This window comes from Melopsittacus undulatus, chromosome Z, assembly GCF_012275295.1.
Source record: "Melopsittacus undulatus isolate bMelUnd1 chromosome Z, bMelUnd1.mat.Z, whole genome shotgun sequence".
Lineage (NCBI taxonomy): Eukaryota > Metazoa > Chordata > Aves > Psittaciformes > Psittaculidae > Melopsittacus > Melopsittacus undulatus.
The window spans coordinates 56000364-56012744 of record NC_047557.1 but is presented as its reverse complement, the minus strand read 5'-3'; the positions used below and the strand labels follow the sequence as shown (position 1 = coordinate 56012744).

At 41.1% G+C, this 12381-nt stretch overlaps 1 protein-coding gene across 1 annotated transcript in view; it reads right to left on the bottom strand.

Annotated features, from left to right (window-relative positions):
• Nucleotides 1-12381, bottom strand: part of ECPAS (Ecm29 proteasome adaptor and scaffold) — a 70839-nt gene that overhangs the window by 50905 nt on the left and 7553 nt on the right. The window contains exons 2-5 of the mRNA XM_005154852.3: nucleotides 9592-9722; nucleotides 5422-5538; nucleotides 2721-2839; nucleotides 1344-1496 (exon numbers count right to left, since the gene is read on the bottom strand). Coding sequence (XP_005154909.1) covers nucleotides 1344-1496; nucleotides 2721-2839; nucleotides 5422-5538; nucleotides 9592-9722 — 520 coding nt within the window. The remainder of the gene's footprint in view (nucleotides 1-1343; nucleotides 1497-2720; nucleotides 2840-5421; nucleotides 5539-9591; nucleotides 9723-12381) is intronic.

Below are 12381 nucleotides of genomic sequence, written 5' to 3'. Positions count from 1 at the left end.
GAAAGCTGGTCAACACATGAAGGGCATCAGAACTGTAATGCAGAGACCAACAATAAATATTTTGCTCCAAACAGCCATAATCTGGTTTGCATTCAGGTAACAAAAGAAAATAAACAGACACAATAAGAATAAATATTCATCCCAAGTCTCATTAGTTAAAACTTTAAACACTTGGACTTGATTACAAGCTTTAAGCCCTACAGGTAGGCTTTCTGGTGGTTTTTACTGCATGCAGACTGGCAAGGCTAACTTGCAACTGCGCAATGATAGAGCAAGTTCTACTGGGCATAACTTGGTTGTAAGTAGCTGCAAACTGTCTCACCCCAGGGAGCAAAACTAAGACAGACACCCAGAACTACAGCATAGATGAAGACCCCCTTCAGCCCCTATCTTTGCGGTCTCTGAGTATTTCAAAATTGTCACGTCCAGAATACAAAACCATGGAATGAAGTAAAGTCTTACTGCAAAGCCCAAGGACTTCATCTTCTGAAGCTGCTACCACCACGGCAGTGTGTTGGTGAGGCTAAAAGCATAAACCTGGGCAACCTGAAGAGTGTGAGCTACGAACAGAGGAGCAGGCTAGGTGTTTTAAACCATAAGCTGCAAGACTTATAGTCTTGCACACTCAAATGGTAAGGAAGTGGCCCCCAAAACATCGGATGGAAGTATGGCCTCCAACAATGCTACATGGAGAAACACCACTTGCTCACTATTTTAAAAGTCATTCCTTTAGAGCAATCCACTTGAGCAAGAGTTAAGTGCTCAGAAAAATCCTACAGGAATCTATGAACTGTCTATGAACTGAAATAAAAGAGTTTCATTTTAAAAATTATTTCTATTTTCTTTCAAAGCAAAAGCTCCCTTAGCAATACAAAGACATTAAAAAAGTTAGTGGAAAATAGATTTTTAGAAAGTATTTATTTGAGACACTAGAGAAGATTCATAATGAGCAGTGGTCAGTAAATTTAAGTTGCTCTGTCACATGCATTTTGATCTGGCTTCTATTTTAAAGGTACTTATTTAACAGATAGCTCACATGTCTCATAGCTTCATTTTGATCCCAAAAAGAGGTCAATGACAGAATAGTGTAACACCTAATTAACCAGAAAGACATTTTGTTGAATAAGAAAGATGGTGATCTGATTCTTAAAACTAGGACCCTGCCTTGTGTCTTACTGAAACATGTAATGTAGCATGTGTCTTACTGTAACATGCAACTGGCTTCATCCAGACTAGGAAATGACAGCATACTTTCATAAATGAGTTTCGAAGTGTGCATTTTGTAATGTTTCACACAAAGAACACATCAGTACTAAAGAAGGCTGGTATTAAGTCTTACTTACCCATAAGGCATAAGAAGAACATCCAACATAAAGTCCAAAAGCAGCTGTACAGTCTTTGGTTTTTCAGCAAGATTAAAAGGAGAAGCTGCTGCTTTCAGTGGTTCAGCAGGGTATTTCATGTGAAAAAGGGTTGGTATTAGAAGATGCATTAGGCTGAAAAAACAATTATATTTACTGCAACCATTTAAAAAAAACACACCTGTTTATTCTTAACATTCAAGAGAGAAACCTTTAACAACAAAGTTGGTCCTTAATAGCAACAAAAATCTTAATAAAAGTTAAACCGATTCACAATCCAGTGGCCTCTATTTGCCACCTGATGTACTTAAAAATGGAAGGCAGAAGATAACAGAAGATAAATTAGGATTTGCACTTAAAACAGAACACATATATGTATATATGCATGCACACACACACACATCTGGAGAGATAAAGCCAACTGCCTGTGTCCAGACTGTTAATGCTTCAGAGTTGTGTCACAAAATACAAGCTAAGGACTGTCTCATCTGTAAGAAATTTAAAGTTTTAAATCTGAGTCTACCTAGAGCAGAAGTTGATTAATATTGCTCAGCTTCACCAAGGAGTGCACACTAATATATTGATTATATAGCCAGATTTCTCAAAGCTCTATTCACTCATGTAATTGCTTTTCAGATGGGTCAAAACCATGGTCCAAGAGAAAACAATCAGGTATTTTCAGACTAATCTCAAGAACAGAACCAAGATTTTACTGCAAGAACTTTCAGTAAGGTCATTTCAAAACCACCTTCATGCTATCACAGTGACACAGAGTGAATGAAGATCTGATTTGAATGCCATTTTCCACTGCCAGCATGGTGGAAACCCATCTCAAAACAAGTAAGGAGTGGGTCCATGATTAACAGTTTTCTAGAAGGTCTTAGTACACAGCAGTTACAGCCTCAGTCCTTATTTACTACAGCTTGGTAGGAACTTTTGTTCTCACAATTTAGTCTCCAATCTGAGACTTTTATTGGAGCTGTAGTTGCTGGACAGAGGATATGTACTGACAGTATAGACTTAAGCCAAAAGGCAGAATTTGATGAAGATGAATGGGGGCTATGGACAGGCACATCCATCATAACACAGGCCCTCTTATCATACAAAGAGTGTGCTGCTGCAGAGCCTATATATTATTTTAACGTTAAGATTATATGAATTCTTTGTATTACCCAAACTACTGGATGGCTGATTCAAATTGTCCAAGCCAAGAACACCCTAGGCAATGAAGAAATCACCAAGGAAAGGAAAAAAACCCAACCCAAAACCAAAAAAAAACCCCAACCTTCTAACAAGTGATACAAATTATTTTACTAAACCAATATCAAATGCATTTGCTCCAAGAATAAGTAGTTATACCTGTCTTGCTGTGGTTGAGGTTTCCCTTCCATTGCAGTGAGAAGTGTTGGAGCCAGTTCACATTGTTTTTCCACAGGCAGACGGGGGTACCCCATCTTAACATAAATTATGGTAAAATTCTAAAAGAGTAGAAAAAAACACACATTATTGCAACAGTGCAAATGAAATACCTGTTCTTTAAACTCTTATGTTGTCTTACATAATTAGGTGTCGGAAATAATATGTTTTGGAAGACCAATTTCTAAATTCTAAGGCTCACTGGACTGACAGCTATTAAAGGGCAGCCTCCCCTTTCAAAGGAGGAAAACAACAATGCAAAAAGCCCTCTCTAGTTTCTCTTACTTGCTGCCAATTTCACTAACAGCAGTTTTACCCACGGAACAGCTTTAAGGAAAGCAAATATAATGTTCTCTTTTATCTATTTCTGACATAAAACAAAAAGCAATATTGTATAAATACAAAGTCAGCAGCACAGGAAAGATTTCTTTTGAAAATGTGTTTCTAAATCATCATAATTAAAAGCTGCAAGTGCAATCCAAACAGAGTCCAGTGACAGGAGAGCACAACAGAGCAATACCAAATACTGGCCTAAGTGCTGTGTCCTCAACATAAAAAGGACATGGAACTGTTAGAACAAGTCCAGAGGAGGGCCACGAGGATGATCAGGGGACTGGAGCACCACCCGTATGAAGACAGGCTGAGAAAGTTGGGGCTGTTCAGCCTGGAGAAGAGAAGGCTGCGTGGAGACCTCATAGCAGCCTTACAGTATCTGAAGGGGGCCTACAGGGATGCTGGAGAGGGACTCTTCATTAGGGACTGTAGTGATAGGACAAGGGGTAACGGGTTGAAACTTAAACAGCAGAGGTTTAGACTGGATATAAGGAAGAAATTCTTTACTGTGAGGGCAGTGAGGTACTGGAATGGGTTGCCCAGGGAGGTTGTGAATGCTCCATCCGTGGCAGTGTTCAAGACCAGGTTGCCTTGGGTGATATGGTTTAGTGTGAGGTGTCCTTGCCCATGGCAGGGGGGTTGGAACTAGATGATCTTGAGGTCCTTTCCAACCCTAACTATTCTATGATTCTGTGCTTCTATGATACAAATCCAGTCAAGAACTGCAGAGATGAGAACTGTGTTCGATGACCTGGTTGGAAGAAGCATTGAAGTGAGAAGTCTTATACCTCTTTGTAAGTGGTACTTGTTAAAATTTTACGAAGCCGCATGGCACAACACAAAACGTATCACTCAGAGACATGAGCGAAAAAGGTTTTTGACATGTCCAGCCAAAAGTACAGCTCATGTTAAGCTTGCCTTCAAAGAAGACAATTTCACTGCTCTACCTCACACATGCACTGTAGAAGCTCTCAGTCATTTCTAAAGGATGAACTCCAGATAATCCCACTTACCTAAAAGTTAATCTGCTTACTTGCATACTACTGTTGAGTCTAATCATTCCTCCATCAGTTTCTAGAATGCCATGTTTTCCATTTATGCTGTATATGACTGAATAGTCAAATAAGGGCAGTTTCCCTCTGATTTTATCTTTTTTTTTTATTCCCATGATGATGATTTGCAATAGATCCATTATAGTTGAAAATTGTCTTCATAGTTTCTCAAAAACATTTCTGAATATTTTCACTTTTTAACCTACATTGAACAAAACCCTCTAGTAAAGTTCCCCCATCTATAAAATAAGGATTTCATCATATTTTCTTGCTCAACTAAAGTCTTAGGCCTAAAACCACATAAAAACAAAGGTTCTCATGTCATCAGAGACATACAGATGTTCTAAGTAAGACTTTGAGACTGAACAATGTTTCAAGACCCTGATCTTGCACATATCAGGGTGAGGTTTGGTAGCTGCTTGCAAAACAGAAGTTGTAACAGTGAACAGACACTCTACAATACAAGCACTGCGTCATGGTTTAAGCCCAACTAGCAGCTAAGTACCATGCAACTGCTTACTCACTCCTCATATCCCCAGCAGGGTGGCATGTGTTAAGAGAATTGTTGAAGAATTTACACAAAAGTAAAATGCAATACAACAGGAAATAGAGATGAAGGAAGGAATCAACCACATGCCCTGGGGAAAAAAAAAAATCCCAAAGAAGTGACACAAGTTAGCACCTCCTGATCGATGCCCAGACTGTCCCTAAGCAGTGGCTGGTCCCTCCTGGCCAACTCCCCCTAGTTTCTATACCGAGCATGACATGCTGTGGTATGGAATACCCCTTTGGCTAGTTTGGGTCAGGTGTCCTGTTTCTGCTCCCTCCTGCCTTCTTGTGCCCTTCCTCACTGAAGAGCACAAGAGTCACATAAGTCCTTGACTTAAGGTAAGCGCTACTGAGTGACAACTAAAACATCTGCATCTTAACATAGCACTGTACCAGCTACTAGGAAGAAACTTAACTCTATCCCAGTTGAAACCAGGACAAATGACAATTCATGCATTCATGAAATATCAAGGGTAATTACCAGTAATTTGAACAGAATCAATAGTGTAGGTGCTTTGTGAAAATAAGTTTCACCCACCTCAGACTACAAAGTTTAGTAAAAAAAAAATAAAAATGTCTCTTAAAACATCATCCTCATGACAGTAACTTACTTACTAGGAAAACGGACAGATCTAAATGCAGGAGTTTTAAAGAATATTCTGCTTGTTACAAGTAAATCAGCAACTGGTCTTGGAAGAGGAGACACTTACGGTGACAAAAGACACTGCAGAAGGATCCTGATATTGAACTAGCAATGTCTCTACTGGAAGTTGAATTTTTGGACGACTTTTGATGCGCTTATTCAGATGAACCAGCAGCTCCATGACCTGACAGGAAGAAAACAAGACACATGAAAGAACCACCACCAATTTTACCACTGTGGACTCTACACATCTGTAGACTGTGTAGAGTCCACATCTGTGGACTCAGCCCACCGTGCAGGCCTATTATAAACAAATCAGGCTGAGATTCCCAATTGTTTAATCTCTAAGAAAATGGCATCCATCATTTATTGTATTATTTTGAAATCACTCTGACATGTCTCAAGTCACTGTTAAGACAGACACATGAGAAGTCTCAAATCATACCACAACCAATATCCTCCATCAACAGAAATGCCAGGAAGAAATTATTACTGAGGATGACCAGCTATTTCTATATAAATAGAGCTATTTCTATTTACATAGCTGGTTACTCCCCCTCAAAACTCAAAACCAGGTTGGACAGGGCTTAGAGTTAACCTGGTCCAGGGGAAGGTGTCCCAGCCCAAGGCATAGGTAGTAGAACTACATGATCTTTAAGGTCCTTTGCAATCCAAACCATTCTGTGATTCTACAGAACTGAGCCTGGTTTGGAAATCTGCGTTGCTGTGGCTGTAACTTCAATTCATGACACCAAACAAAAAAACAATGAAGAAGTCACACCCATAAGAAAGTTATCAAGTGTGTGTATGAAAACTATGCTTGCAGTGGAACAATACAGAACTGAAATCCTTCAGGGAAGAGGAGAAGTCAACAGACACCCTGTGAACGTCAGGCAGGAGGAATGTGCAGCCCTGCCCTGGGCAGGCAGAGTCACAGCAGAAACACCGATGGAGCCAGGCAGCAGCACTGGGAGAATGGCCCTGGCATCTGGTGGACAGTGAGCTGAGCAAGTGCAAAGGTGCACTGAAACAAGAGAGGTACAGAGTGGTATTTTCCATGATGAGGACTCTGAAGTACTGGAGCAGGAGCTCATAGAGTTTGTGTAGTCTCAATCTGTGGAGCCTTTTCTAGACCTACCTCAATAAAACCTTCAACATCCTGATCTGAACTTGTAACGGACCATTTTAAGCAGGAGGTTGGTCTGGACACAATCTGAGGTCACCATCAAGCTGAGTTATCCCATGACTAACTACTCCATTAAGTAGTTTCTTTCCATAGTTTCAGCAAAGTGTCATTTGTAAATCCACTAAATATCAAAACTGAATGAAGGAGCTAAAAAAATTGCAGACAATCTCCACTCTTGAGAAATCACACTGACCATCTGCATCTTGCTCACAAACCCTATAAGGTTCTCAGCCAAGGTGGTGCAATAAAAGTGACATTAAATGGAGTCAGCTCAGCTCCAGTAAAACCAAAGCCACTTCTAGATGCGTGATGACTTTGAGCAATTAAAGTCAAAAAGGTGGGTACACTGCCCTGTGCTTTTCATAGCTCATTACCTTGGTCATATACTGGTGAAAAAGCAGCTAAATCACTGTCACTGTAGTTTGTCATGGAAACTGCAGAACAATATGCTTGCTGATCTGCATATGAGCCAAGACACCATCTTTGCATCCACTACATGGCTAGGCATCAAATAAAATAACGTCCAGATATAATTTAGATTAACTGCATAGCTGACCACAAGCATGTGTCTGAGACCAGGGATAATCTAACAAACTAAAATACTGCTGACAGGTATCAAGTTCTACTGCTGCAAAAATATTATACCAGCAGTCACAAATTCCTCCTGTTTCAGAAAGGAAAAAAAAAAATGTCAATTCTGACCAGGTTCCTCAAATTCTATTGTCAGTTCTACTGCACACACTTTCTTTGTGAAGGAATAGAAACATATGAGTACAATAGAATTTGAGGAACCTGGTCAAAAAACACAGTGGCTGGTGAAAAAAAAAAAAAAAAGCCATGGCTGTCTCAGGTCACATGCGAAGGTTTAGTTCATGTCCTGCATCTCTAATCATTAATATCAAATCAGTGCAGAAGGATCTCATCCAGCAGTACTCATCTGACCTGAATCAGAAAAAATGTCTGTTCCAAGGACAACTGCTTCTCAGTTTTTTGCTTGCTTCACATGGGCTGCACAAAGCAACACCATATTCAGTCTGGCACAAATGCTGCTAGCACATCAGTACTTCTTGGAGCACATCTGAACCAGCGAAGTTAAGACTACCCTGGATTAGTTCTCTGTGTCATTGCTAGGGTAACTGGTTTGGCACAAGGCATCCTAGAATTTAATTTAACTCATCTGTCAAACCATGGCCTGAAGGATTACCTTCTCAGGGTAAGTGGATTAAGAGAATGAGTTCAAATTACTAAATGTTACACTAATATTGACCCGACTGTCTCAAAATTAAGGGCAGGGATATGACCAACAGAGTAACATGTTAAGGCAGCAGGAATTAAAATGAACTTTTAATTTCCCCTTTCCATAGCCAGTACCATTTTGAGGAGAAAGTCAACCTGTGGAATTAAATTAATGTGCAGTCAACCCATCTGGTGTACTGAATAAACTAAACTGTGCTTCTGAAGCTGGGTGAAAGCAAATCCTTTAACAATTGTATTAATCTACACTTCAGCAGTATACTGGCACCACAGAGATGTACTTTTTTTGCCCATATAGCTATACTGTTGAAAGCTTCACTGTCAATCCAATTAAAACAGTGCAAGGTTTCAAAGCACAATTGACTTTCACAGAATCACAGAAGCCCAAGGGTTGGAAGGGGCCCCCAAAGATCATCTAGTCCAATCCCCCTGCAAGAGCAGGGTAACCTAGAGTACATAACACAAGAACTTGTCCAGGTGGGCCTTGAATATCTCCAATGTAGGAGACTCCACAACCCCCCTGGGCAACCTGTTCCAGTGCTCTGTCACTCTTACAGTAAAGAAGTTCTTCCTGATGTTAACGTGGAACCTCCTATGCTCCAGTTTACACCCACTGTTGGCACTTTCTTGTTGCTGTTACTGGGTTCTGTATTTTTTAACCTGTATTTTTTTAACCACTAAAGTAATTGCAGAACAGACACATGACAATGGATGGCACAGTTTTGCCACCGTCTATAGTCAGTCACTGGGTGAATAAAGAGTTCGTCCTCTTTCCATTCTACTTCATCTACTTTATTAACCTCTATTAGATTAGCTTTCCAATCACTTGAGAGTTCATATAAACAAACATATCCTTTTCTTTCACTTACATTGCCTTAACACAATTTTGAGGCTGGAGCTGAATGACACATTCTTTGCTGTCCACCGGGCAAAATTAGCATTAGAAAGCTAGGTGCTTGTGTTTAAAAGTCACGAGCACCTAAAAATGCATCAGACTTATTAAGATATTTCCTAGTCACATTAATGGCAATGTAAGAGCAAGAAGAAGATTGAAAAGCTGAGGTCTGATGTAAGTAACAGAAAACAGCAATGTGTACATTGAACAGATTTACTTGCAGGTTACACACACCACAGTAAATCTTCAGTGATGTGAAATCATAGGTGTGCAGATGAGCTTTTATCCCATAACCAGGGAACTGAATTCCCAAAGTACATATTAAATTCAACCTCCAAAACAGCTTGGTCCTTGATCCTATGCCTGTAACCAGGCAAGGATCAAACAGTTTTGAACATAGAATTTAAGATATACCTGAATGAATTCTGTGATAAAGCTGCGTTCTGTACCAGGGAACTGAATTCTTTCAAGTATGTATCAAATTCAATTTTCAAAATTATTTGGTGCTTGCTCCTATTCCTACTGTCAGACAAGTGAATGACATCAAGGAGTATGTCTGCAAGGTCTTTCATACACACAACCAAGCTTGCTCCACATGTACCGTAAGTCAGGTGAATGCACAACACTCTTAACATGGAAGCAAGAGCAACTGTTTTTATGATACTAAGTCTTGGTCTCAGGCTAACTCACAGCTAGCTGACTTCAACTGGAAACAAATGCAGCCTTCACACAGCTGCAAGAGCCCATGCATCTGTAAATGAACTTGCTGATACAAGCAATGACTGTTTTCTTTAAGCCCTGAACAGCTGTAGGTACAGTAGTACAGTAAACCATGATACATCAGGGGCATTTCCTTCTCCATGAACAGGACAACATATCATTAGGACAAACTGCACCCTTACCTTTTTACGAACTCCTTCTTGTGTGCTGGACAGCTTGAGGAGTACAGGGGGTAGGAATTTGGAAATAATGTTCTGTAACTGTTCATCTGTTTCTGCATGGCCAAGACGCAAGAACACACGTTCCAGTTGATCTGCAGTTAAAAAAAATTATAGGAAAAGACAAAAACTGGTTGAAATTCAAAACTGCTGTAGCAAGAAAATGTTTTCTGAACATCCACTAATGGGCTTCTAAGAAATGCTGTACACAACTCCACAGTTCTTAAAGTACTTTCATCCCAACAGCATTCAGCACAAATGCATTTTGTATTTGTAACACTACATGAGCAAACAACTGATGGCCGAAACCACCATGGGAGCTTCCAGTACCAGCTTTCACAATTACATGGAGAAAACTTCTGTCAAAGACAGAAACAGTCAAAATTTCCTTTCCTTCATTTTCTTTTTCAAATCAAGGCTAGGACATTTCCAAAGGTGCAACAGGAGGTTAGGATCTCCAAATCATTCCCTGCACTATTTGGACCACAGAAGTGTGCAGCTGTGGGGCTATTAACTCTTGATGTCTGCTGTGATCTGCACTCAGATCATGACATTCCATACCTCCAGCATTTAAGGGCAAATTCTTGTATTATTCTTCTTCAACCTAGAGTTCTGGTCATATTGTAGACATTGTGTCAACAGAACAAAACCACAAAGTACATACAACAGAACCCAAGAGCAATTACAGTTTGTATGGCAGAAAGAGTCTAGACAAAGCACAAGATGCAAGGTTGAGGCAAACTACACCATAGCAATTGTACAAATAAACAGGCTGCACACCTGAAAGCACAAGAAACAAGCTACAAAGTGAAAACCAAGGTCTTTGAAACCTTGAGACTATTGTTCCAGAGTAAATTTGATAATTATAGGACTTTGTTACACAGGACATCTTGACACAGGCTATCTTGACACAGGCTAACCTATTCTGCTCACAACTTTCCACTAAGCCACTTACATCTTCCATGAAACCTTTATAAAGCTGTACTAATGTTGACTGAACCAGTTACTGATTTTTTTACAATTTGCTGCTTTTTTTTCCAAATGTCAGTTATTACAATAGGAATAAGACCCCAAGTATGAAGCACAGGACATACTGCAGTAACTTAAAACACAAAGGTGCAGTCAGGTGAAGTTCCCGATGACTGAAAAAAAGGGGAATATAACTGCCATTTTCAAGAAGGGGAAAATGGATGACCCAAGGAATTACAAACCAGCCAGTCTCACCTCTGTGCCTGGCAAAATCTTGGAGCAGATTCTCCTGGAAGGCATGCTAAGCCACATGAAAAACAACAAAGTGATTGGTGACAGCCAGCATGGCTTCACTGAGGGGAAATCCTGCCTGACCAATTTGGTGGCCTTCTATTATGGGGCTACGGAACCGATGGACAGGGGTAGAGCAGTTGATGTCATCTACCTGGACTTGTGCAAAGCATTCGACACTGTCCCACATGACATCCTTGTTTCTAAATCGGAGAGACATCAGTTTGATAGGTGGACCACTCGGTGGATAAAGAACTGGCTGGATGGTCGCACTCAAAGAGTTGTGGTCAACGGTTCCATGTCCAGCTGGAGACCAGTAATGAGTGGTGTCCCTCAGGGATCAGTGTTGGGACCAGTCTTGTTTAATATCTTTGCTGCTGACATGGACAGTGGGATTGAGTGTGCCCTCAGCAAGTTTGCCGATGACACCAAGCTGTGTGGTTCTGTTGATACACTCACTGGAGGGAAGGAATGCCATTCAGAGGGACCTTGACACACTTGTGAGGTGGGCTGATGCCAAACTCATGAAGTTTAACCATGACAAGTGCAAGGTCCTACACCTGGGTCAGAGAAGTCCCAGGCACAGCTACAGCTTGGGCAGAGAAGAGATTCAGAGCAGCCCTGCAGAGAAGGACTGTTGGACTGGGGGTGCTGGTCAATGAGAGATGAACATGAGCCGGCTTCAGTGTGTGCTCACAGCCCAGAAAGCCAACCGTATCCTGGGCCGCATCAAAAGGAGCGTGACCAGCAGGTTGAAGGAGGTGATCCTGCCCCTCTACTCTGCTCTTGTGAGACCTCACTTGGAGTATTGTGTGTAGTTCTGGTGTCCTCAACATAAAAAGGACATGGAACTGTTAGAACAAGTCCAGAGGAGGGCCACGAGGATGATCAGGGGACTGGAGCACCTCCTGTATGAAGACAGGCTGAGAAAGTTGGGGCTGTTCAGCCTGGAGAAGAGAAGGCTGCGTGGAGACCTCATAGCAGCCTTACAGTATCTGAAGGGGGCCTACAGGGATGCTGGGGAGGGACTCTTCATTAGGGACTGTAGTGACAGGACAAGGGGTAATGCGTTGAAACTTAAACAGGGGAGGTTTAGATTGGACATAAGGAAGTTCTTTACTGTGAGGGTGGTGAGGCACTGGAATGGGCTGCCCAGGGAGGCTGTGAATGCTCCATCTCTGACATTGTTCAAGGGCAGGTTGAACGAAGCCTTGGTTGACATGGTTCAGTGTGAGGTGTCCCTGCCCATGGCAGGGGGCTGGAACTAGATGATCTTGAGGTCCTTTCCAACCCTAACTATTCTATTATTCTAAAGCTCATGTTATTGTACTACTAAGGTGCTGGGAGTGTTTTAAAGCTTTCACCTTCCTCTAGTCAGCAGGGCTCCTCCCCAAACCCAGGAGGCAACACAAAAATAATAACTAAAAGAACCAAAAAAACGACTACAAAAAACATCCGCAAAGAAATAAGTTGCAGCTCCTACAAGATCAAGAG